Genomic DNA, 27,427 nt, shown 5'->3' on the forward strand with positions numbered 1-27,427 from the left:
TTTATATACTACACCGGCACTCTAAAAATAAAATAGTATTGTCACTCCCATCGGAAGACATGGAACAGTTACGAAAAGGTTAAAAAGACAACCATGTTAGGCAATCAGAAAAGCTGATATAGATAAATAACGAGAGAGCAGTGATTAAAAAACAAAAAAAACATGGATGCCTACTTTTCTATTGCAGACACATGTTTAGTGTCAAATTTTCCTTTGGTTAACAGCTCCGGAGTGATTCGTCCTTCAAAAAGCAGCCCTTCTTTGGCCATCTTTACTAGAATAAGCCTGACGAGCTCACCCATGTACATCCCACTGACCATCTTCTCGAACCTGAAATATATGATAGAAAAAAGTATAACTGTTTTAATCCTGCATTATTAGGAGTGAATAATGAGAATGTAACACATTGGAGAGAATACCTGACAATTACCACTTAATGATACATACAAGAACACATTTAACGTATCTATTTATCCTTTTCTTCCCAAAATTGATGCTGCATCTTTTCTCTGCATTAATCCAGTCTGTGATATAATACCCTCAGCTATCAGTGGGTTGAAGGAGTGGTGTTCCTACGTGAGAGATTACAGTTACTATAGTGTATGTTTTGGGTTATTTGAATGAGGGTCAGTGTTGCTGTGGAGCTCAACCCACAGTGGATGACCCACTTGTGCCCCCCCCATTGAGATTTCTGGCTGTATGGAACATGCCGCACCTTGCGCTGAAGGTTGTATACCTCAGTCTAATGGATATGAATAGTGTTTGAAATTGCCAACGCGCTTGAGGAAATGCAATGCTAGGTAGGGATGTATTCCCTGATTGACAAATTAGTTACCCTTGAAGGTGTATAGGAGATGTCATTTGGACCGCTTTAATTTTCTCGAGGAGTGAACATAGGTTGAGGTTGCATGTATAATACAGTCATCGGTGGGCTGAGAGTAGTTTGGCTTTAGTTGCATGGTCAAGACTCTGTGAAGCGGTTTGTCAGAAGAGTAAATAAATCGTCTTTCACAGATATATACAGTGCAGTATAGTTAGACCATAGGAAAAAAGTCACTTGCTGTGCAACGCTGCGTGACAGGGAGAGAGCAGGAATGCGCCATATCTACAAAGATACAGCCTTACTGTTACTGTTCTTTTCCTGTGCTGCTAAGCGCAAATGCAGGAACTATTGTGTTATGGTGGAAGGGTGCCTGCGTTACACTCCGCATTATTTTTGTGCACGAAGGTGTACCTTTTAACGCATTCCCAGGTTTATTAGTGTTAGTAAATATGGGAATTCACCAAAATACATGGGAGGAAGCATGGGAATACCCAGTCTCCACCCATGGAACGCCTTCCCTGTGCAAAGTACCATAAGACAGAAACTTGCACTGCTTTGCTTTACTCCAGATTCCTATGCCACACAGAGCCACACAAGGTGCTCTGTGTCGCATAGTAAATCTCATTTAAGAGCTTGTGCTGAACTTGCATTACCGTGTGTGACACAAGGGCAATGCAAGCCCTTGATGAATCAGGCCATAGGTTTCTAGGCACATGGAACTCGCTAGAAAGCTGAAATGCCCTACATTCTTTTACTAGTTGTAGGTGATTGGCGCTCAGGAAAGAGTAGGCACTCCTAGGGTAGTAAGATGATTTTTGTAGCTATTAGTTGAGTCAGGGATACCAATGTGGCTGACGTTTGTGAAACTAATGGGACAGGTTGTGTTGTGCTGTTTGATGTGCAAGTGAGGTCCAAGGGACCAGGCCAGTTCAAAGAAGTGGAGGATGTAAGGGTCTCTCTTACATGCATATTTTGGATCTAAGTGCATGCACGAACAGAGCCAGGCCTTAGGCATGAGACCATGGGAGGGGGACTGTTACCATATGGCTGACTCCTGTTGGCTGTATAAGTAGCAGTACAGTGAGAAAGGCTATAGGGGAAAGGATACCAAACTACCACATGTCGCCGACAGGAGGGAGTAGCTATGGCTGCCTGAGAGGACCTGGCCTCCAGCATGTATGTAGTATGAATTTTACTGGCCTAAAGATTGAGAGGCTGTGCTTGAGACCTGCAACAAGCAATAAGGTAGGCAACATGAGAACGCCACCACAGACGGTAACCAACCCCTAGATCGTGTTCTATGGATAATCGCATGTCTTAGTCAATCAATCAATCAAACTCTCTTTATTTCGGTTAAAAAAAAACATAAGACACAGCCATACAAGTCGTGTTTAGTATATTCTGGCTTGGGAAACAACATTCAAGTGAATATTAAAACAAGTTACAAATAGAAATGGCTGGAAATTACATAGAAATAACAGCATTCGAAAGGGTGTAAGTAAAACAATTGTCAAATAATTCAGGATTATAATGCCTCCAGCAATTTGTAACAACAATAAAAATCCATGACTGAAGTGCAAATTCATTCAAGTAATGTTGTGTGAGACAGACTCAGAGTTTACAATCCAAGCATAACACAACACAATGAATAAAAACATATTAAAATCACCATTATTCATAATCAAACAGCAATGACAAGGAGGAGCTTCGCGCGCATCCGTGATGGCCGCGTGAGCACAGGGCTCCCGAGGACCCTCGCCGCCTCCCGCATTTATCCTGGATAATATCCTGATTTGATGGAAGGTCATTGAAGACACAGCCCGGCTGATGTACTAGCAGGTTTCTGGGTCGAAATCGGACGCAGGGTCCCAGAGTTACGCCATCCTGAGGTTTGTGGCCTTCTCCATGGAATCGCCTGGGCCTTGAGTTGTGGCTTTACCCAGGTCGTAATTCAACAACAACGGCTGGCGGAGATCAGTTCACAGCCTCACTTCACTTTCCGTTTCGTTTCTCCTGCGCACTGTCTTCCCTCTGCGGGGAGACGGCTGATCGGGCTGGCTCCTATGCTAGTACATCGGGCTTGGTGCTAGCGACAGTCTCGCTGTGGACTCAAATTGACTCAACTCTGCCTCTGGTATTCTTGTGGGTGACTTCTAAGGAGCCATTTGGACCAGATCCCAAGCCTCCCTCCGGGGCACCCGGCTCGCCATGACGGGCAAGCCCGAGGGTGAAAAACGGAAAGTCAAGACCACCTTCCGAGGAGGCTCAACCTAGACGAATGTCATGGACCGCTACACACTTTCTAAGGGATCCCCCGGTGGCACACCTAAGACCCGGGAGGAGGCTGTCGACGATCCTGCTGTATCGGCGGACTTAACGCTACAGGACGTGATGGGCGCCATTGCTGGTATCAAGTCCTCTATTGGCCAACAATATGAAGCCCTGGCTCTGAAGCTGGACACGGTGGCCATTGATGTCAACCTCATTCGAACTGATTTGGCCAAGACGAACGAGAGGGTGAAGTCACTTGACCTCAAGACATCCAGCCTCACAACGGATGTGTCCGACTTGCAAACAGAAGTGCGCAACCTTAGAACTGTCAATGACTTCTTTGCTCGTCGCTTGGAGGATTTTGAGGGCCGTGCACGGCACAACAACGTGCGTATTATTGGGGTCCTGGAAGACTCGAGTTCACTATCCACTGATCTTCGAGTGGAGGACCTTATCCTCAATCATCTTGCACCCAAGGGCCTGAGCAAATTATTTGCCATTGAACGTGCACAAAGGGTGCCGGGGGGACAGGCGAAGCCCGGTTTCCCCCCCGTCCGATTATCGCACGGATCTTCAACTTCAGAGATCGCGACGCCATCTTGCAGGCGGCACGGACAAGCGGTCCTACGCAGTTCGAGAACGCTGCTGTTAACTTTTATCCGGACTTTTCCCCATCGGTCCAGAAGCAACTAATGGGATTTCAAGGGGTGAAACGACGGCTTAGAGACATGGAGTTGAAATATGCGATGTTGTTCCCGGCCCGACTGCGTGTTAAACACGACAATCGAACTTTCTTCTTTGTCCGGCCTGAGGAAGCGAGTGATTGGTTGGACACTTTATCGGCTCGCCGTGCCGGCCAGGACCATACTGGTGGCGCTGAGGGGGGCCTAATGGACCAAGAATGACTATGGCATCTGTGTCCGGAATACTATTCACCGTGAACAGCTGAGGCTCACTGACTTCTTTGATCATTCCCTTCATATCCTGGGAGGTAGCGGGGATGACGGGACCCTTTCCTCCTCTGGGTTTCCTTTGTGTAGATTAGTTGCTTGTTTGTAATTGTTAGGGCAACAGGCACACTGCAAATTGGGGTGGCTTCTGAGTCTGTGCAGGGGTGCAGGGTGGGGGGGAGTTGCGTTGGGATCATTGGGGGGAGGGAGGGAAATGTGTTGGGGTTGTTTGTTTTTTCTTTTTCAAGGCAAAGAATTTTCACTATTTCTGACATTGGTGTGGTGCTCGTTTTGAGATGGGAGTTCATTGTGGATCTGGATGGGGGTAGGGGGTTGAGGGTACTGTGCTGGAATGTGAATGGGTTGGGTGATCGGATAAAGAGAGGGGTGGTTATGCAGCTTTTGCGGCGCCTCTCGCCCGACGTTGTTCTGCTACAAGAGACGCACTTGATTGGGAATACTTGCTATGCTCTAAATAGACGGGGTTATCGTCTTGTTGCCCATTCTGGATTTACATCTAGTTCTAGAGGGGTGGGTATATTGCTTAGGACTTCCCTCCCCTTCGAGGTTGATGATGTGGTCCTTGACGCCAGGGGTCGATATGTTGCACTTGTTGGGCGGTGGGAGGGAAAAACAGTTTCGTTGGTGTCGGTGCATGTTCCCCCTGGCCTACAGTCCACGACATTTGCTGACATGGGGCGGATGGTTTTGGGTCTCCCGGAGGGTGTTTTGATATTGGGTGGTGATTTTAACTCCGTCGTTTCTGGCAGAGCGGATCGCTATCCGCCCAGAGACCTTCCTGCTGCGCAATCCTGGTTGGGTGACTTTTTGAAAACATTGGGGCTTGTAGATTGTTGGAGGCTAATGCATCCAGAGCAAACTCAGTTTACCTTCCACTCGGGAGCACATGGTAGTCTTTCTAGATTGGATTATATCCTGATTCCGGCTGCCCTGTCCCCTTTGATTGGAGAGATTAGACACCTGGCTCGGGGTATATCAGACCATTCCCCAATCTGGTTTCATTTTAATCTTAATACAGGCGCTGAAGGGAGGATGGCCCCTATTAACCCCTGGTACCTTCTTAATCCCAAAACTCGCACTGAATTGATTAAATCATTTGATCTGTATTTTGCTGAAAACGTGGGTTCTGTGTCCTCACCTGTTTCACTGTGGGGAGCCTTCAAGACTGTTATCAGGGGACAGGCATAGTCTTTGATTGGGTGTGCCAAGAAATGTAAGAACGAGGCAATTGTTCATCTCAAGACAGAAATTACAGAATTAGAGACTGCATTGGAGCGAGATGTTACTCGAGAAGCATTGCATATTCTCCACCTTAAACAATGGGAATATAAGACTTTGGTTACTGATGCGGCCGAGATGATGAGTAGGGAACAGCAGGGACGGTTATATGATGTGGGCGATAAAGCAGGAAAATTGATTGCCTGGCTGGACAGAAGGGAGAGAGCGAGTCGTGTGGTTCCTGTGATTGAGAAATTGGATGGTGTGCGTGTAACGGACCCTGTTGAAATTGTTGAATGCTTTGCTGATTATTTCCGAGAGGTGTATACCTCGGTGTCTGACAGGCCCGAGGAGGATTCTCAGTTGTTGCTTAAAGATATAGCACTGCCGTGTTTGTCAGAATCAGATCGAGATTGTTTTGGATGCCGCACCCTCGGTGGATGAGGTGGCTCTCACGCTGCGCTCCATTCGTTCCGGCAAGGCTTTGGGTCCCAATGGCCTTCCTATAGAATTGTATAAATTACGCCCTGATACCCTGGCTCCCTATCTCCGAGATATGTTTTTGGCTGCGCGAGAAAATGGCTCCCTCCCTAGGGATCAGCGTCTTGCGACCATTGTGGTGATCCACAAGGAGGGCAAGCCACGGGATCGCTGCTCGTCTTATAGACCCATTTCGCTCTTAAATGCGGAACCTAAGATTCTCGCCAAGCTACTCGCTAATCGTCTGATTACGGTGATCAGCGACCTGATCCATCCGGATCAGTCGGGTTTTATCCCTCATCGTAACACGGCATTAAATTTGCGACGTTTGCTTAGTGTTCTCGCGAGGGCCCGACGTTGCGTGAACCGGCCATCTTGGCGTCCTTGGACGCCACGATGGCCTTTGACACAATTGAATGGTCGTATCTCTGGGCCGCGCTTGCCAAGTTTGGATTTGGAGCTGGTTTTATTGGTTGGGTCATACTCCTGTATAAAACGCCACTGACGCAGGTGGTGGTTAATGGTCGTGTCTCCATGCCTTTTGCTCTCGGGAGGGGCACGCGGCAGGGTTGTCCGTTATCCCCGCTTCTCTTTGCACTTGCGTTGGAGCCACTTGCCGCTTGGCTACGGTGGGAACCTTCAATGAAGGGCATACGTTGGTCTCCGGAATTTGAAGATCGTATCTCCTTATATGCAGATGATATTTTATTGTACCTCACATCTCCCCAAAAATCGCTTAAAGTATTGTTCGACGTGCTTACCTCCTTCGGGAAGAACTCGGGCCTGGTTATCTACTGGTCAAAATCCTATATCTTCGTGCTCGCGGGTGGTATCCCTCGTTTACCGCGGGGCTGTCCCATCCAGTTGTCGCAGTCTGGTTTTAAATACTTGGGTGTATTTATCTCGCTGGATCCGGAGGTTCGCTACGAACGTAATTTACTCCCCCCACTCCAAAGGTTGCGCTCGGATGTAGTGCGCTGGCGTAGATTACCGTTGTCTCCCTTGGGGCGTGCAGCCCTTTTTAATATGATGTCCTTACCACGATTTCTATATGCACTTCAGAATAGTTTTGATGTGATCCCGTCGAAATATTTTCGGGAGGTAGAATCGTTGCAGAGGCAATTGATATGGGACGGACGTTCGTGCATCGCTCTTCCAAAATTAACACTTCCCTGGAATGATGGCGGCATAGCACTCCCGGATATTCGTAGGTATTATTGGGCTTCCCAACTTGCTGCCATCAACCATGGGATGTATGGTCCGGCACTGAATCCGGCTTTTGAAATGGATAGGTTGCTGCTCCCGGGTGGTGACTACTACAGGGCGCTTTACTCGGGATCCTCCCGTTCACAACTTTCAGGACCTACCGCTATAGCCGTGCGGGTATGGCACAGCGCGACTGCGGCTATGGGCTGGAGCGATAGACTAACCGGCGCAACTCCGCTTTATGCCTCCGCAAAATTGGGTTGTCTATGGAAGACAAAGGGATTTGATAAATGGGACACGATCGGTATTAGTAAAGTGCGTGATCTCTGGGTTAAAGGAGGGGTGAAGACCTTTTCGGACTTACAAGCGGAATTTAAACTGAGTGACAGGGAAATTTTTCGTTATGTTCAAGTACGCCATGCCTTGAATTCAGTGTTTCCTGTGGGTAGTGCTATTCCGGAATCCTCCCCCCTCGAAGATCGTATATTAGATGGTCATGTGCCGGATAGTACTATCTCATTGTTTTATAAAAAGATGATTAATGACCGATTAAGTTTGCTGGATCGCCTTCGTGAAGCCTGGATTGCTGATGGTATTGAACTAGATGATGAGGACTGGCAATCCGCGATCTCCTCTCCCAGGAAGGTTGCGATTCCGGCCCCTCTCCTTCTGGTCCAACTCAAGATCCTCCACAGAATCTATGTCACCGGCCCCCGTCTGATCCATATGGGCTATTCTACGGATGGCTTGTGTAGGCGTGGTTGTGGTCTCCTTGGCACCTATCTCCATATAATATGGGAATGCCCTGAGGTGGTGCGTTTTTGGAATCGTATACACGATGTGATGAGTGAAGTAACGGGTGTTGTGATGATCCCAGAAGCCCGGCAATGTTTGTTGAATGTATGGGGCCGAATGATTATGACGTGTCGCAGCTTCGGTGGGTGACTCTTGCCAATATGGTTGCCAAACGAGATATTGCACAATTGTTGAGGTCCCCGAGGCCGCCTACAGTGACTGCTTGGAAAGAGAGTGTGGACTGGTGCATGTTCAGAGAGAAGACAGTGTATATAGCAAGATGCAGACCCAGGAAATGGGGAAAGATTTGGAGCCAGTGGAACTCATACCGGGGAGATATCTGTACGCCCCCACTCGCAGAAATTCCTAGTCCTTCTCAATCGCCCTGACCTGCATTCCTTCTGAGCTGTGGTACATTGTGCTGTTTATATGCAATTTTGCCTTTGCCCCCTTCCCCCTTATCTGTATTCGAAGAATTTTCTCTCCTGTTGTCATGTGTCTCCCGTCCTCCTTGAGCACAAGCCTAATGGATGTACTATTGCTATATTGCCTTGACTGTTTGTTGATGTGTTTTTTCTTCTGTTTTATGTAATAAAAAGTTACAACAAAAAAAAAACCAACAATGACAAAGATAAAAAGGCATTGAATGTTAGTACAAGGACAGCTATTTACAAAATAAAAGATAATGACATCTATGGCAATTGATCTTGTGTAAGCGGGTCGTCACATTTTGGGCTGGGTAAGGGGATTAGCAACGCCCGCCTTCTAATCGCCCAAAAGTGGCCTAAAAATGTTGCAGTTGCGCAAGCGAATAAAGGTCTAGCATCTGATTTCAATATGCGCAAGGCCACTTTGGAATTTCGAGTCCCAAGTTGTTTACACACTGGTGCTAGCCATTTGCTACTAGCTTTCACATAGGCTGTACAAGCAAAGAGAACATGGCCTATTGATTCATGTGAGCAAGAACAACAGGGGCAGCACTTGGGTTGAGATTTGTTAGTCAGCCAAGAGTTTGTGAAAGCATTACCTGGTAGGCTACTGTTAGAAATGGGATATCTGGTTGGCTAAGGCTTGCGCCAAAGCCAGACGGAAACCACCACTCTAGTCAGGGCAAGGGAGTTACACGCCAAAGATAACATATTTTGAGCAATTTAATTGGTCCCAACTAGTTGGGATTTGATATTTAGAAGGAAGAAGCATTCCTCATTATATAAGGTGCATTAAGGATTTTGTTCACTTTTTTTTAGCTCTTTCTCTCAGGCATCTGCATTACGTTTTTTTATTTTACTTATAACTTAGGCTTGTGGAACTTTTTCTTTATTAGCTGGTAACACCATGAAGCACACCTCTGAACCGTTCTTTAAAAATCTCTTCACATAATTCGGTGATTCCTGTTGGGGTAACAGGGTCTGCATGCATCATGGGTTTGCATGTTAATAAGCTGGGTTTTTCGCAAATAATTGGATTTTTTTTTTTTTCATAACAGATTTTATTGACAGATCACATATGTATGTCAAAACAAGGAGAGGCAGGGAGAGTAGTGGGACACACTTACACCCCAGTATGAATCAATAAACAAGAGTGTTCCAAGGTAGTAACGAACCACCGTTTTGGAGCAAATAAACGACTTCACTTAAGGCGTTAAGGAAAGCCCTCACTCACCACCTAGTGATGACATGCTTCATCATCAGTCTGATTTTAGGAAACTACCACTTAATTAATTGTGGCCGAATTTCCTACACATAATTTTTATCTCTAATTCCTTAGTGATCATCATAATAAAGTCAATTTTGATACACTACTGACTCCTTTTAACCTCTCACCACTCACTTAATTTTCTTTGCACAACACTGCCTTAACCCACCAACCCGCTACGCAGTAGATCTGGCGTTGAAGCACACAAAAGAGACGCTAGGTCTCTTTTGTGGGGCCCGATGATGAAGCATGTCATCACTAGGTGGTGAGTGAGGGCTTTCCTTAACGCCTTAAGTGAAGTCGTTTATTTGCTCCAAAACGGTGGTTCGTTACTACCTTGAAACACTCTTGTCTTGTTTATTGAGATCACATATGTAGCCACAGATCTCTGTATCCCAGAGGTATCTGCCAGGTATCAATATATTTGTACAATTACGCAATCCGTCATTACTTTCGTAGTCAAAACAATGGGAACAATCACAGTGAACAAGTCCCCCCACCGACCCCCCGAATCCCCCCCCAACTAGCCCCCCTCCCACCCCACCCAGATCCCTCCCCCCGCACGGCATTAGATTGATCAAGCCACTCGCGTACACCCATCCAATCATCGAGCTCACTCATACCTCTGGATCCGGATTGTGCTCTATCGGGGGCTCTAGCCAAAGACCCCTGTATTCAGCCCACCTCTTCCATATCTTGTAGTGTTTGCTGGGGCAGCCGCGGGCCAGAAATATGGGCCTCTCCATGCCCATACAGAAGTCCAGGCCTCTCTTCCAAGCGAGAAGGGACGGGGGCTGCGGGTCCTTCCAGGCCCTAGCTATGTCGCGCTTGGCTATTGTTAGTCCCAAAAGTAACAAATGTCTCTTGTACAGGTTGCCCCTCACTCCCTCCAGCACATGCAGAAGACCCAAGCGCGGCGTACGCGGGAGCACCCAGCCCAGCACCTCATCCAAACCATTCCAGACACCACGCCAGAACCTATCCAGGCGCCCACAACTCCACACTGTATGGATGAAAGTACCCTCCTCGCTCCCACACCTAGTACACTCTGGGGATGCAATGAGTCCTGCCCTCCACAACCTCTGCCGTGTATAGTACACTCTGTGAAAGTATTTAAATTGAATCAGCCGGAGGTGGATCGAGATGGCCGCGCCTCTAGGACTCGCCAGCGCCTCGTTCCAATCCTCCTCCTCCAGCGGCCCAACATCTTCCTCCCCTTTCTCCTTAAGGGAGCATAAGTCAGAGGAGCAATGTATGATCAGAGATTGATAAATGCGAGAATTTATTTTAGTATCCAACTCCCCCATAAAGATTCGGGCCTCCAGAGGGCTAAACTCAGGGAGGGACATCAGACCCTCCAGATCCGGAGCCAGGGCATGGCGAAATTGTAGGTAGCGGAAAAACTGCGTACGGGGCATGTCATACTCCACTCTCAGCTCCTGGAACGATTTAAGCGTCGTCCCAGCCATAACATCCCCCAACCTAGAGATGCCGATGGCGTCCCATCCCGCAAATCCCGCCAGGGTAGCCAGACCTGGGAGGCGGCCGTTGCGCCACAGGGGAGTCTCCTCGGTCAAGGTTCGCCACCATCCCATCCGTCTCAGCGCTCGCCGCCAGACGTCGAAAACAACCTGCGTCGCCGTCGCAAGTCCCTGCGTACCTTTGGCGCATATAGCAGCGTGTGTAGCGTGTGTGGCTCCATTAGTAGTCTCTCCAGTGCATAGGCTGGGTCTCCCCTGTCCCCATACCACCAATCATTCAGGACGAGGAGATGGGACGCCTGGTAATAGGAGAGAACGTCTGAGGTCGCCAGCCCCCCTCCGTATGTGGACCGAAAGCACGTGCGCAGCACCACCCTGATGGAGCCGCCCTCCCAGAGGAACTGTCCCAGGACCGTGTTCACTCGCTTAAACCATGAGGGTTGGATCGGGTATTGATGGTTCTGCAATTGATATAACAGCCTGGGCAGGGCTACCATCTTAAATATGGCCGATCTGCCATAGATGGTCAACGGCATACGGGACCACACCTTAATGTCTGCCTGAGTCCGTTCCCAAACCGGCACCACATTGCGCTCCCAAGCAACAGCTGGGATCTCGGTAAGGAACACCCCATGATATTTAATTCCTCCTGTGGCCTTCTGGAGCTCCCCAGCCCAGCCTCCGATCGGCGGACCCCTTCCCAACACCCAGAGAGTGGATTTACGTGGAATCATGTATAAGCCCGATGTCTCACCAAAGATCTGTAGGATGCGCATGAGGCGAGGCCCGGACCTATTGAGTTCTGTGAGGAAAAACAGAACGTCGTCCGCATAGAGTGCGATCCGGTCAGACAGGTCACCAGTCCACTCAAAGCCCCTCATCTGCGCGTCAATTCGGACCCAGGCGGCCAGGGGTTCCATGGCGAAGGCGAATAAGTAGGGCGAGAGGGGGCAACCCTGCCTGGTGCCCCTCCGGATGAGGAAGGTCGATGACACCACCCCCGCCACCCGAACAGAGGCTGTAAGGTCGGTATAGAGCAGTTTCACATATGACAGGAATACCGGCCCCAAAAACGCCCTGTCCATGTCCGCCAAAAATAGCGCCGCCTGCACCCCGGATGACTGAATCGCCGCGACCGCGACATTGGCCCGCCTAATATTGTGCGGCGTCGCACGTTTGGGCATAAAGCCGGCTTGGTCCGGATGTATGAGATCGGAAATGTATGGCAATAATCTATTGGCCAGCGCCTTAGCCAAGACTTTGGCCTCCACATTTAATAAGGAGATCGGGCTATACGATGCGTATTGCTCGGGGGGCCGACCAGGTTTGTGAAAGACCACCACCTCAGCGTGTCTCCAGTCTTGGGGCATGTAACCCAGTTCCCGTGCCTCCTCTACCACTGCTCTGTACTGGGTTCCTAGCTGAAGATGACATTTCTTAAAGAATTCGCTGGGGAAGCCGTTGGGGCCGGGGGCCTTCCCTGTATTTAGTTCCCCAAGAGCGGTTCCTAGCTCGTCCTCAGTCAATGGTCTATCCAGGCTATCGCGGGCTTCATCTGAGAGCGCCCGCGGAGGTAGATCCGCTATAAACTTGTCGATCAAATCCTCACCAATGCATTCATGCGGGGAGTACAGGTCGGCATAATAAGTCGCGAAGCCTTCAGAAAGTGACATGAGATCGGTTATCAGGGCGCCAGACCCATCCAGGATTCTCGGAGGGGTCTGGGTTTGGAACTGGCCCTGACACAACCTATGCAACATCGTCCCAGATTTGTCCCCCCACTGGTACACCCTGCTGCGGGTTGCCAGACACATCTGCCGCGCCTCATCGAGTAGCAATGAAGCGTAGGACTGTTGCGCTAGCAGCAGTTGCTCCAGCGCCCGGTCCTCCCCTCCTGAACCACTACGCCGCTCTAAATCCCGTATGGCCGCCTCCGCTTGATCAAGAGTCTCCCTACGCCGCCTCTTGGCCTTCACACAGCACGCTATATCTATGCCTCTCAATGTGGGCTTCATGGCTTCCCAGAGCGTCGCCTTATTCGCCACAGTTCCAGTATTCTCAGCCAAATATTGCGCTATGGCTTTCCGCATGTGGGCCTGGTAATCCCCCAGCTGTAGATGCCAAACTGATAGGCGCCAACGAAACTGCGGTTTCCTCCGGTCTAATCTAATAGTAACCGCCACCGGAGAATGGTCCGACATCCCCCGCGGCAAAATATCCGCGGCCTCCACCCTGCCCTGAGCCGTCAGGGGGACGAAGATATAGTCGAGCCTAGAGAATGAGTGATGAACTGCAGAGAGGAAGGTGTATTCTCGCTGTGTGCCACGTATATATCTCTATGTGTCCACCCATCCCAGATTCCTGGTCATGTCACGCAATTTGGTATGTCCGGATGCGACTATCCCCCCCCCAGGCCTGTACCTGTCGCGCGCCTGATCCATCACATCATTCCAGTCACCCCCAATGACAGCCAACACATTTGAGATAGCCGCCCACACTGTCAAGATCTTTTCAACCAGGGACCACTGCAAGGGGGGCGGGGCATACACAGCCAAACACTACCTCCTCGTCCCCAAGCGTATCCTGAATAAAAATGTATCAACCCTGTGGGTCCCACCAGTGAGTGGAGTGTACATATGGGACCCTGTGGTGCACCAGGATGGCCACGCCTCTGGATCCCCTGGCAAAACCGGCATGAAAAACCTGACTGTAGCCAAAGCGCTGGAGGCATAGTGTCTTAGTCCCCAGAAGATGCGTTTCCTGCAGCATAACAACATCCGCCCCCACTCTTTTAGCCTGTTTCAGGATCGCTCCCCGCTTGATCTTGTTCAGCACCCCTCTCACGTTCCAACTAAGGACCCGAAGTGTGGCCCCAGGCCCAACGGCCCCTCTATCCAGGCTCGACATCAAGGACCCTTCGCAGCCAGTATCCATGACACTCGCCACGTGTGTGTGCTTCCAGCCACCATCGCGATCGCATCAGAGACGTGCAGCCCCCCCCCCCCCCCCCCCCCAAGTCAACACCCACCAACTCCTCAGAACTCCCCCCCACCCCCACCCCATACCTCAAAAAACGATGAAGTACCTGTCGGGGTGCGGCGCGGCTTCCGCCTCCAACATGAGACCGACAACCCACCCCACCAATGGATCCCCATAACTGCAGTTAACTCACCCAACACCTACTCCCTCCCACCCTCGCCTGGAAGGAACCCCCCCCGCCCGTGTACTCCCCCCCCCCATCCACAATCACCCATCATCCGCTCACTTGGTCTCTCATATGGCACAAGCACCTCGCTCTCCCCACGAGCACACTCACCAGATAAGCAGGGAATAAAGTCAATCTGTCCACAATATGGCTCCAGGCGCCTTCACGTGCCCTTCTTCTGTTTCTCGGCCACCCCAGTCGCCGTCTCCGAAGCAGTACTTGACATGGACCGCTGTCGGGATCGGGATCTCCAATTGTCCTTACGTCGGGAGGATCTCGTCTGCGCATCATCATGTGAGGAGTCGGAGTCTCGCCCCGGGGGAGTGTGCACTTTCATCGGTCTAATTTCGTCTGTCCATAGAAACACATCCTCCGGGGAATCAAAGAAGTGTGTACGAGATTGAAATATAACTCTTAGGCGGGCTGGATAAAGAAGTGCATATTGTATCTTCAGGTCGCGTAGACGGGCCTTGGCCGCCGTAAAGGACTGGCGCTGCTGTTGTACTAAGCGGGTATAGTCTGGAAAGATCAGGATCATGTGATTTTCATATCGCAGGGGTTCTTTCGCTCGGGCCTGTTTGAGAAGCTTCGCTATCACCGGCCGCGGCCTCGCTCCCTCCGGTGGTTTTTGCATCAGGGCCCGGTGCGCCCTTTCTATAACAAAGCAACCGGACAGGGCTTCAGGTGAGATCCAGCTTTCAAGCCACCGTGTCAGGAAGCCCTCCATATCTCCCTTCTCACAGCCTTCGGGCAGTCCTACAAAGCGGAGGTTGTTGCGCCTGGCGCGCCCTTCTGCGTCCTCCACTCGAAGCGCCAGGCCCTTTTGCGTGGATTCCAGGGCAGCTACTTTGCGTTTGAGGGTCACCACGTCGTCTTCTACCCCAGATATCCGAGTTTCGGCTTCTGTGATGCGGGAGACCGCATTCCGCAAGTCCTGACGAAGGAGCGTAACATCTGACCCCACCGCCCCAATTTTGGCTTCCAACGCGTCCCGGGACTGGGTGATGGCTGCCATTAGTGCTGCATTGTCTGGCCTGGATGCCTGGGATCCGCCGGAGGCCCCCGCGCTGCCTCCCGGCCCTGTGAACTTGTCGATGGGCCCCTGCTTAGGGCCTCCCCCGCCTCCACCTGCCCTGTGGGTCATGATGAGTGTACCGCACTAAAGTCCAAGGCCATCAAGCGGGCACCGTCGGTTCGCCGCCCACTATGCCTCCAAACAGGGGGCCCACCTCGGTCCGAACCGACCGCCGAGTAGTCGGGCCAGGTACCCCACCACGGCGTCCACTGGCCCCGACTGCGCCCCTCAAGGTCTAGGCCCAGCAGTAGTGTGCGTAACCGGGGTCCCCGTGTCCCTCAACCAGATCTCAGCCACCGCCGACCTTCATCTGGCGTGGCGCTGGTCCTCCCGCTGCCGCCTAGGGGGGCCCCCCTGTCATGTACCTCAAATGCAGGGCTGTCGGGTTTCCCGCTTCTCAACCGCTCAGTAGGGGCTCTCAGCGTTGGTGACTGGGCCAGTCAGGCCCCACGATGGTGTCCGACCGGCGTCCTCCACTGCCAGACCCCGGGCCGCTTCACTGACGCACTGCTGGGCCTTACGAAAAATCGAGGTCCCCGGCTGCCGCCGCTGCTCGAGGCCTTTACGCCGCCGAAGGACCTCCCGGGGTCACCACCACTCCAGCACTCTGCTCCTCACCGTCCGGGGGCCAAAGAGGAAGGAGGGGCTCTCGCTGGGCTGCTCCGCTCCGGCAGCGTGTTCTCTGCCCTCCGGCCGGGCCGCGTTGCTCCGCCGCCTCCTGCGGGGCCGCTGTAAGACCAGCACCCCCCGGTTCAAGGCCGAGGCGTCCCCCAGGTGTACAGGGCCAGGTGCGACACTCCGCCACCACCGGTCCGCCGCCTTTCGGCCGGGTCTCGGCCGCCTCCGCGTGATGTTCCCCGGGGTCGCGAAACCCGAGCTCCCCGGCTTCCAGAGGCCGCCTAGGCCGCACCGATTCCGTCTGCCCTCACTCGTCTCCAGCTGCGCCGAACCGGCTCAAAGTGTGCCGATGTGGGCCCCGCGGCCCCTCGCACCAAGCGCTACTCTCGGGGCCGCAGTCCGATGGGGAGGAACAGGATATTTCGGCAGATGATCGGCTGGCGGGGACGGAGCTCAACTAGGCCGCGTCAGCCATGCTTGCCGTCCAAGCCACGCCCCCAATAATTGCATTTTTTTTTACTTAGTTTTCAGCAGGCATCGCAGCACTACAGACGTGGTAAAGATATTTTCTTGTTATTACCTCACTAAGAACCCCCGTCCACCTGTGCAGGCTGCATGGTATTTAAAAAGTAGGACATGTGTACTTATGTTTTACATGTCCTGCAGTGAAAATCTCTTAAAGTCCATTTTCACTGCTGTGGCTACCTCTCACAGAGACAAACACTGGGAAAAGTTATTAGCCAGATAGAGAAAGGCTGTTTCCACTCAAATGAATTATAATTTAAATTCCTTTTTAATGGTAAAGTCATATTATGAGTTACAATACTGTAAATACCACTTTTAGAAAGTTGGCATTTTTGAGCCCTGAACCAAATGTGCCTTTCTGTCTGTGTACAGGATCACGTGAATGTCTTTCCGGTGGTGTTTTGTGTATTGCTTTCAGACAGACACTAACTAGCATTTGCAATGCAATAGGTCTCGCATTCACACAAGTTTAAATTATGACATTGTAAATGGCAATGCCTTTTTTTAAATTTGTGTTTTGAAAACCAAAACATAATTCAAAGGCGTTGTCATTTACAAAGCCAACAGCTCAAATTTGCGTAAATGCGAGACCTATTGCATTGCAAATGCTTGTTTTTTTATTGCCATTTTGAGGGAAAAAAACAATACAAAAACGAATAGGCATTACACAGAAATCAGTAGAGAAATAACTTAAGCAATACTTGCAGAAACTATCCTTAACACCAACCGAGGGCACAAAGGAGTGCGGTGTTTCATTATGTTTTTGTAAACTACTCCTTTCACGGCACCCTAAGCCTGCGTGAGACAAGGTAGCGCTTCCCTCGGAGTCCACTCCTACGCTGTGAGCAAGGAACGGAAACAAGGCCCGGCTCAAACCGATGGAAGAGCAATCTCTGTGGCCAAGCAGCATGCTGCAGCCTCCGAAACAAGACGCCAGTCCTGGTTGTGCGTTTATAGTGCCAAAAACTCTGCATTGATAATATATATCAGCCCTAGCCAGGAAACCTTTAAGCATCAGCTCAAAACACATGGACACATATATACAAAGAGGAACACAAAACACAGAATACGCACCTGAACACCAGAGTATGCACCAGCCCACAGAGAGCCACTCTGAAACAAAGCATGTCGCCCGCGTTCTAAACATGAAGGTGGACAACGTGCTGAAAGCGCATAGCGCTGCAGCCACTACTGTCCCCATTTTCCAAATAGTGCGTGCCGACCGACTAATAAAGGAGACAGTGAAACGCACCAAGCAAACGATCCAGTCCGGGAGGGCAGGGCCAAAAGGAGACAGGGTGGTAACAACGAGTGACTAAAAAACCTCACTTACAATGGAAAGCTAGACTTTAGCATGCACCATGACGGAAGCCAATGGAAAGAAGAGGCACTCGACTTCGGACATCTTACCGATTACAATAAGCCTTGTAGAATGAGGAGCGCTGAGTGTTCCAGCGCTAGGTCTGCAAGACTTAAAAAAGGCTCGGAGGAAGGCAAAAAGTTCAGGGATAACCCTGCAAAAAGGGCCAAGTCCAACACAACCCCTTCCAGCCAAAACGCAGGGTAGACCAATCACCACCTTGATGGACTTTCCTGCTTTGGGCGATAGAACAAGAACGCGGGCCCGCAACTGCAGGGGCACTCTAAAGTTCTACGCCATTCTGAATCCATGTGATTCCCTCTGTCAAATATCCCAGGACCAACTAAGCTACCCCACTGGTACTCCCTAGTTGTCCGTGGCCAGGACCAGGCCCTAGGCCATCCAGATGTCTCTGGTACTTGCCAATCCACAGAGTGGGGTGCAGTAACCCCTGGCACATAGTAACCATTTGCCACTCTTATTCTCATTAGTGCTGTTCAAAGCTGCCCCTGATCCTCCAACCTAGGGTCCACACCCTCAGGCTGACCAGAAGTCACAGGCGAGTCTCTCCTCCCCCTACCTCTCCTTCTGGGGTTCTGCACTCTCCTCCTATGAGAGGCAACCTCAGAACACAACTCTCCAACCAGTTCAGGACCTTGACCCTGCAACTGATCTACCAACCTGGGATCTAAACCCTCAGGTTGCACCAGGTCAGAGCCGAGGACTCCCTTCCTCTGCACCCACTTCCAGAGTTCTGCACCCTCCCAACTGGAGTGGTAATCCTAGAAGCTACATCGGTCAGGACACTGCTTACAGTTGTCTTTCCCTCCAGGTCGGGCATAACCTGTACCTGGCCTCCCAACCTAGGGACTGAACTCTGCGGTTGAACACTTGCCCAGCGCACCAGGACTTCCTTGGGAGCACACATGCCCCCGAGAGTAACGCATAACTCATGTGTTATGTGACAGTCTGCCTGGCGCACATTTCCCGACCCCTGTCAATCTGACAGTGCATGAAGATCCCCCAGGACAGAAGTGAGTCCCTTGCTCACTTTACCACTGGATTCGAGCAAGCCGGCTGAAGACAGCTGGAATGCCAGAAACCGGTCCTCGGAAGCTTGTTTCCGGTCCAGGGAAGACATGGCTTGGCAGTTCGGGCTGGACTGTTCCCATGAGGCACAGGGTCAGACTGATTTGCATATAGCCATGTCTGAACTGGGGTGGCAGAGTGGGCTAAAGAACGGTGATGGATTAAACCCAGATCTTTTGACTGGGTGTGAGTGTTTGATTGATTTAGATGCTCCGTACATCACCACCCCCTTTTGTACCGCTTTTGGCCACCATAAGTGTGGCAGGGTATGCTCAGACGTGAGTCCCTTGCTCACTTTACCACTGGATTCAAGCAAGCCGGGCTGAAGATGGCTGGAATGCCAGAAACCGGTCCTCGGAAGCTTGTTTCCGGTCCAGGGAAGACATGGCTTGGCAGTTCGGGCTGGACTGTTCCCATGAGGCACAGGGTCAGACTGATTTGCATATAGCCATGTCTGAACAGGGGTGGCAGAGTGGGCTAAAGAATGGTGATGGATTAAACCCAGATCTTTTGACTGAGTGTTAGTGTTTGATTGATTCAGATGCTCCGTCCATCACCACCCCCTTTTGTACCACTCTGAATTTGAGGCAGAAGTAAAGCCTGCTGCTGTTTTTGAGCCTCTACTGTTGATATATTTTTGTCTTCAGGCATAAGAAGCACTGGCTGAGTACGATTCTGCATCATGCATGTTATTAAGGCTGGTAATGCTGCTGAATCATTCTGAAAGTTACCCTGGCCTGTTGTTGGTGTACCTCCCTATAAAGAAGAAAATGAGACTTGCTCAGACATTTGAACTCGTGGTGGAGACAGCAGGGCCGGAGATGGAGCCTTTAATAATTCTCCAGATGTTTCTTGAGGCTTCAATGAAAGGTTAGGGGGAGCAAATAGAGATGCCTTTTTTAGGAAAGTGGAAAATCCTTAGCACCTTGTTGATCCTTTGCTGCCGCAGGTGTTTTTTTCCATAATTTTTTTAACCTCAATTGGCCCACCAGCTAATTGAATCGGAGATAAATGTTGTTGTTCTTTGGAACTTTCAAAACTAGACTTCAGACCGGGAGGATTTGTGCCGTGTTCAGTCCTGGCTACTGATGCAGTGGCTTTTGCCTGAGCTAAACAAATTTTAGATTTTAGCCTTGCAGCAGAGTCAACCTTCAGATGACTCCCCATCTGCCCCCTCTGTTTAATGGGCTAAGCCTGAGCACCTCCTGCCTGCCTATATCAGACTGCTCCTTGTCCCAGAAGACCTAGAAGTCCAGTGTATCCCTCAAACGGTTAGTCTTTAGGTTGGGGAAGAGAGTTGGTAAAGCACGTCAAAAGAGGTCATAGTCCTCAAAGGCTGGGTGCTGGCATTTACGTTGTAGGATCTTTAGACTTTTTTTTCTGAAGACTTTTTTTTTAATCTAACCAATCGTACCAATCTAGATTTGACACCGCTAAAGCCTCTTCCCTTATACGGTATTCTTAGGCCAGGCCAGTCCAATAAACATTTTACTTAATCACACGGTGTCTAGAAGCTTCCCCCAGTCTGCTCTAGTTTTAGTAAATGTGGTTGCTGACCTAAGATCTCCACCAATGTGCTGTCCAGGACATTCGCACACTGCTGAGACTCAGTACTGCAGAATGAATGCAACACCACACAGTCGGGAGGGCCCCAGAAGGCAAAAGCTTGGTCCCAGCGTCAACGCGCTGAAGCGCACTTTCACAAGAACCGCGTGACACCGCAAGTCTCTACTAAACCCAGAAAGGCAGCTCCAGACACCGTGGCTCAACTGCCAGGGCTAGCGCCGGCTGAAAAGATCAGGCAGGACCCGCAGCACCTTGTACCAAAGCCTCCACTCACGGCTCCTGCTCGCTCGGGATACTCGCAACACAGCAGGCAATCAGCTGGTCGCGGAGCTCTGTCAGCGCTGACAGCGCTTAACCGTTCAGCACTTGGGGAAGGGGCGTTATGGCCATAAGCAGAACACCAGCAGCACTTCAGCACTTAAATGGCCTCAGAGCACGATATGCGAGCCCTTCGTAGGATGCTTCTCTCCGGAACACCATTGCTGGGGGGCGCAGTAGCGTCACCTACGGTCTGCTGTTCACGGAGTTCTCAGACCATATACCATGATTGGTCACATAATGCCCATTACTATGACCTATTCCACTACCACCCAAGGTGTACACTTGGTCATATATGACACCACAAACCACGTTAAAATCTGCTGGCATGAATATAGGTTATAGACATCTTTACAGATAGTAAGCATGTGCATGCATGAATGTGTGTTTCCACAGTTTCTCCTACCCTCATGAGTAGGTACACCTACACATGCCCCACAACATGGCATGAGAACATCAAACTATTTCACAAATAGGTCAAAATATTCACAAATGCGTCATATGCATCTACTCAGTAGCACTTTATGCGTAAGCGTCCTAACTCACTGCTTTTTATGTCAGCCACACAGAGGCACAAAAATCATACGCTCTTCCACCCACAGCACTTCTAATGAATAGTATGCTACCTGTCGGTAAATGTGCAGTTACTTTTCAGGAGCAAGTAGTGTTATATAAATGCTAGTACAACAAAATATAATAAGTGCTCTTAGGGGCTAAGGCCTTTATAATCATTGCAAATATTAATTTGGGTACTATGTAGGTGCTCACACCCCGGTTCTTAGGAGAACCTGTGACTATATAAAAACACGGCAAACCACATATTCTCTTCTTCTACACACACGAAGACAGTATAATGTCAAGTGGTCACGTTGCTAGTGACGAGCAACCAGACCATGCTGAAAACACAACTCTATTGTCTTAAGACATTTCTATAAACCTGACATTTCTCTCAGACCTGCCTCATTCAGAAAAATCTTAGCTCATCAAAGTTGAAATGTCAGATAAGTATTGGAATATATAAGGACGCTGTCTTCCATCTGAGCTTAATTTTTGCCTCTAAAATATTTTGTACACTACTAAAATGTTTTGTACAGATTTTTTCTACCAACTAGTTGGTAGAAAAAATCTGTTACGATGGAAACAATAGCAAGTAACATTTTTTGGTTCTGGCCTAAGAAATTTTTAGGTGGATCTCATGGCTCCTCAAGCACAATATTTCAAAAAAACTATCTGGGCTACCAATAAGGAGCAAAGTCGGAACTTGTTCGTGCCGCAGTCCCGGTATCTGCCCACTACTATGCAAGGCCAAATGGCATGCATCATGGGGGCTGGGCACACTTGAGTTTGTCTTGCGTCTATCAATTTGTTACCTTTAAAAAAGTACACCCGCACATTCACCCCAAAAAAAACACTGTTTAAATAAAGCTATGGCTTTGCAGAAAGCGAAATGAACATAATAATGGTGGGAAGCAGAGTCTGGCTGCATGCCAGCCTCTATGTCCAACCACAATTGTGTACTGCCTGTCTATACATAATAAGGACTACATGCTCACGTGGTGGCCCTGCATCTGATCACTAACATTCTTTTAAAAATAAAAAACTTGGAATTCAATGAAAAACTCACAGTTAGAGTAAGGTTAATTCTTAGGTAGTACAAACTCTTTAACATTCACCTTAGTAAAGAACCAAAGAAAATCACTGAAAAAAACTGTTAAAGGGGGGGGGGCGTGGTATCGCTGCGCATGGAGTGAGTTGTGCGCAAGGGGAGCATCGGCCCGCTGCTGCGGTTCACAGCCAGAATCATGGCACCGTGGCTTTTAAGGGCCCCCCCCAAGATGAAATGACAGCCACTGGAGGGGCTTGGGAGCCTTTCGATCGAGCTCCTTGGCGCCGCTGGGGTCGGGGGCTGTTGCTGCGGATGTGAGGCTTGGAAGCTGTTCTCGCGGCCGCCATCTTGCCGTGCCAGTTCCTGTAGGCTGCGAAACAAGTGGGCGCGCACCTCCCCCTGACAGCTTGCTACGCAGACTGATGCCTCGCTGCATTGACTGTGGCCGAGGTGCCTCCGTGAGAAGAGGAGCAGCGGCCCGCGATCGACGCCCGAAGGCGTACGGACACGGCGCCCGGTCGGGTGAGGAACTGAGGCTGCCGTCTTGAGGACCTACGTGGCTGTGGTATCTATGTGACGTAGCCCCCCCCCCCCGGGCCACTCTACACATCACCTGGGTACTGAAGGGACCGCATCACCAACATTGCAGGTACCCAGGGGCGGTGTGAGGCCATCAGAGACGTTGCACAGCCCTGCCCTTCCCCTGTGCGCGCCGTCATCTGCGCCTCGGAGACCTCAGGGGTACAGATCCGACATCAATCAAGTGCCGGGCTGCACGCATACCCCCAACAATGCGACAAGGCAACACCTTGTGGTATCCTAGTGATGGAGCGAGATAGAAAACAAAATTTTGTTTAAACTCGCAAAGTCACATTTCCATAACATGAATAAAATTATTAATGATTTGTGATATGTCGTACTAATACAACTTAGATTAAACTTTACACGTGGGGGGATTAACATGTGTGCTCATAAACGTGCATATTTGTTGCATCTTTTTATTCGTGCAAAATAATAAAATAATTATTGTTTTCGTTTTTGTCATTACTAACTGCTGCAAACTTAAAATAAGCATGTGCTTGTTTTGCTTTTCCTTGTCTGTGTGATGTCATTTCTACTATTCTAGGTGCATATGGGTCTCATAGAAAAACGGAGACTGGTAAATATAAACGCTGCTTTATTTGTTCGCATTGGCTAGGTAACATTTTGATTAATCGGGTGGGTTAATTAATTAGTAAACCATGGGGTGAATACAGAATCTACATTATTTCTTACATTAATACTTTTCTTGTGTTTGTTTTATACTAGAAAACATAAGTTGCCTGCTTTTGGGCCTAGTTAATTGAGCAGCGCAAAAAGAGCTGATCCATAATTCTGCAGAAAGTCACGAAACGTCCATTCTGAATTAAAACGTTTATTGAGGCTGCATTCACAAAGCAAAAACTGATGAACTGACATCATTCTGTCGGACATGGCCAAGGTCGAAAGTGAACTTTTTGTCAGCCCTTAACTTGGCATCCGCGGAAGTAGTGCTGAAAGACTATGGAAGCTGCGAGGATGACTTAATACAAAGTTGCAATCGCAGGAAGCCTCTGGCTTCACGTGGAAGAGACAATGGTCTTTGTAAGACATGATTTTGTGGAACTTTTTAAGAAACGGGTGACATGTCACTTGTCACTCTCAGCCAATGGGACGTCGTAGATTTCTGAAAACTTTCCTTTGCCAGTTTAGTTAGCGTAGAAAGGTATAAAAAGTCATGCCCTTAGGGTTGGGCTGGCTGCTGCTTTCTGACTTTCCGATGAGGGTGATGTGCTGCTGGACTTTGCGTGGAGCATGTAAGAATCCTCAAAGATCTTTACTTTAATTTCTGTCTATTTAGCTCAGTTAGGGAATTAGGTTTTAGAAATGCTAAACTTTATATAATTTCTTTAAATTGATTCAATTGCTTAAATTGTATTTTTCTCATATTTCTTACCATCATGCTTGCTATATTGCAAATAAATTTCATTTATAAAACTTACAACTTATATACCATAATTTAGAAAATAAAATCTTACTTTTGACAAACAAGCTGGTCTTGGTTATTCAGAAGTGTAGGTTACCATTAGCTAGATCACGTCGCCTATGGTGGTCATCTAAATGGTTAGGTTTTATTCTAATGACAATATTCTTTCTACAAATGTATAAATATGTATATAGTGTGTAGATAATGTGTATATAGATTTATTCTGACCACCTGATTCAGTAGGCCCAAAATATATCAGGTTCATAAATGGGTCCATATTTAGTATAGAATTTTGATTATAGGTTATGAAGTTGGGTAGTGTAGTTTATGATATATTTTCTATAGCCCGCTGGATCAATTCTCTGGTAGCAGAGGATGGTTGCTAAGGGGTAACCAAGGTAACATGTTGGTTGCTAAGGGTTGCGTCATGGTATGGAAATAGGATCGATGTTTTAACACTTGTTAAGTTCGTTTTTCGTGCCTATCTGTAAGCTATACCGGTATAGATTGTGTGGCGAGAAATTAGTCACGCAAGCCATCTGTTCAGTTTGTAGTGATATCGCCGAGTATCACAAGAGGTATCGCCGTGTACCATAGTGTTGTCGCCGAGCAGCACAGTTTTAGGGCTAGGTCTGAATCTTGTATAGTGAGGATTTTCTAAGAAATCAAAGCAGCATGAGAATAGGGACAAAGCGCCTTCCATAAAACTCACTGTGATGAGAGTATTAGTTATTTCCGAGCTTGAGTGAAGGGTAAAATTAGCGTCGGTACATGATTATCTATAAACAGGTTAGAGTCCTGTACGGGTACATGTTTCATATCTATAAACAGGTGAGAGCCCTGTACGGATAACGTCGTTATTTTGCTAACGGTGCATGATATCTATAAACAGGTGAGAGTCCTGTACGGATTTCATGTGTGTTTGAATTTAGGGAATTTTCCGTGTAAAAGTGCGAGTTTGAATTGTATTTTATGTTCAAGTGGAACTCTTAGAACTTTCACTTCGCGGTGGGTTCAGAGCAAAGCGAGTTCATAATTATACGTGTTAGAAGGGTGGGGTAAGGTTACTCTACTGACAATTGAATATTATCCTTAGTGTGAATAGTGCCGTCTATTCCGAAGTGTGGATACTTGAATGTATGTAAACTATCCTAATTAGTGAAACGAACAGATGTTGTCTTTATAGTCATTGTTAAGAATTAATTTACACTGAAAAGTGTTCTTAAAATGGCGCTGTGAAAAGATTTTGTGAAGGAGGGGTAAGCGCCAGGAGTGAGAAGCGAGAAACCGCAGCTGCTGTGTACGTCACAGTGCCGCGCTGGGATTGGGTGACCTACGTCACAAACTGTATTCTGATTGGCTACTGAGTCTCTGACGGCCTGTGAGCTGATTGGTCGTTGGGAAAAACTCCAAATTTATTGGTTGAGCAGGAAACTGACGTAGCTCAACTGCCATTGGCTTGTTGGTGTGTTTCGCGCACGGATTGGTTGTTTTGCGGAACATCCCGGAAATATTTTACGAACGATTTTGTGAATTAAATTTTACTTTTGAAAATGAGTTATCATTTTAAACATGTTGAGAAAAAGACAACATTATTTCAGAAATTTAAGAATTTATTTTCACCTGACAAGAAAATCGAAACGCGAGGTGGTAAACTACTTCATAAGTATAAAACACCTGCAGCGTACATGGAAGGTGAATACGGATATCATACTGTCTTATGGTTCGACAGTTGGAAACGCTATACTAAAAACGATGGTGTTTTAGCTTGGCCTGATGATGGTTCATTTAATGTAAGAGTTTTAAGAAATTTACGAGAGAAAATGAATGCTCTTGTTCCAAAACCGAGACCAACTCAATTTGAAGCTTTAGTTGAGTGGGAAGATGAGATGTATCAGTTACAAAGAGAAGCTAGTGGAATTAAAAGACCTTCTAAAAATCCATCATGGAAAAGAGAAACTCATGAAGATAGATTGCGAATGTGGAGACAGGGAAACATGAGTGAAGGATTGTATTTAATTCATGAAATGGTAATGGGTTCACCTACAGGGAAATCTATGGAAAGTGAATCTGAGGATGCAGTTATGGAAGAAATATATACAACTGCTAGAAATAAACAGCCTAATCAGCCTTTGAGACCTCCTAGATCATGGTCTACTCCGGTGGTTTCTACTGAAACTTCACCGAGTGCACCTCCAATTAGTGAAGCTCCTAAACTTTATCCAAATAATTGTGAAATCACTGAAACTCCTAGAAGACCAGAATTCGAGAATGCTCGAAATGAGGGTAGACATTTTTCAATGACTCCAAGAGCAAGGGAACCTCCAAAAGATTATGCAAGAGAGACAAGAAATGTTGAAGATGATGATTATAATGAATATTTAAGGTCTAAAGAAGAATTAATTAAAAGAATGACAAAAGGCATGGAAGCTGTCACAGTTCCAGTAACAATAGGTCCTGTTCAGCCTGTATTTGATCAAAGAAATACAAACAAAACTGGATTAACTATTCCTTTAAATACAGAAACTCAAAAAGCTACTGAAAAATTTTATTCAGACTTGACTGAATTAAACACTTCTAGATCGAGAATGCCTGATTTAACCTTTAATGAGGATTTATCTCCAAAGACACCAATGGGTGCTATGTCAGATGTAGGAAGTCCTGAAGTCAGGGTAACCACACCAAAACTTGATGTGGCCAAATTAAAAGCAAATATCGAAGAATTAATAATTGGAACAATTGGTCCAGATAGTTTAAATTACTATCGAGATGATGAGCTACTATTCATTTGTAAAAGCATTCAGTGGAAAACGAAAAATAAATATGACCTATTAGAGGATCTAGCTGCAGAACTTGAAATCGATGTAAGTAAACAAAAGAATTTTGCAAAGCATTACAGATTAGATTTTTCAGAAAGTGACATTGAGAGTTTGAACTCAATGGGAAGAATAGTTCACATTAAAGATTTAATTGTCTATATCAAAAAGCTAGGAGAACTGAACAAATGGAGAGTGAAATGGACCAAAAGGAAGGAAGATGAGAGATTGGAAAAATTGTCAAAACAATTTCCAATGAGAGAAGTTGCAGGTGGAGGATATGTTCATGTCCCATGGTCAAGAC

At 48.2% G+C, this 27,427-nt stretch overlaps 1 protein-coding gene across 3 annotated transcripts in view; it reads right to left on the minus strand.

The window, feature by feature from the left end:
- The window catches only part of LOC144754887 (hexokinase-1), a 1,510,469-nt gene that overhangs the window by 771,353 nt on the left and 711,689 nt on the right, over positions 1 to 27,427 (minus strand). For 2 of the 3 annotated variants that reach the window (XM_078643208.1, XM_078643209.1), the window contains exon 8: positions 175 to 330. In XM_078643208.1, coding sequence (XP_078499334.1) covers positions 175 to 330 — 156 coding nt within the window. Of the gene's footprint in view, positions 1 to 174; positions 331 to 22,369; positions 22,490 to 27,427 lie in introns of those variants that run through there. The other variant, XM_078643210.1, reaches the window with a different exon arrangement.

Source organism: Lissotriton helveticus, chromosome 5_1 (assembly GCF_964261635.1).
Source record: "Lissotriton helveticus chromosome 5_1, aLisHel1.1, whole genome shotgun sequence".
NCBI classification, from domain to species: Eukaryota; Metazoa; Chordata; class Amphibia; order Caudata; family Salamandridae; genus Lissotriton; species Lissotriton helveticus.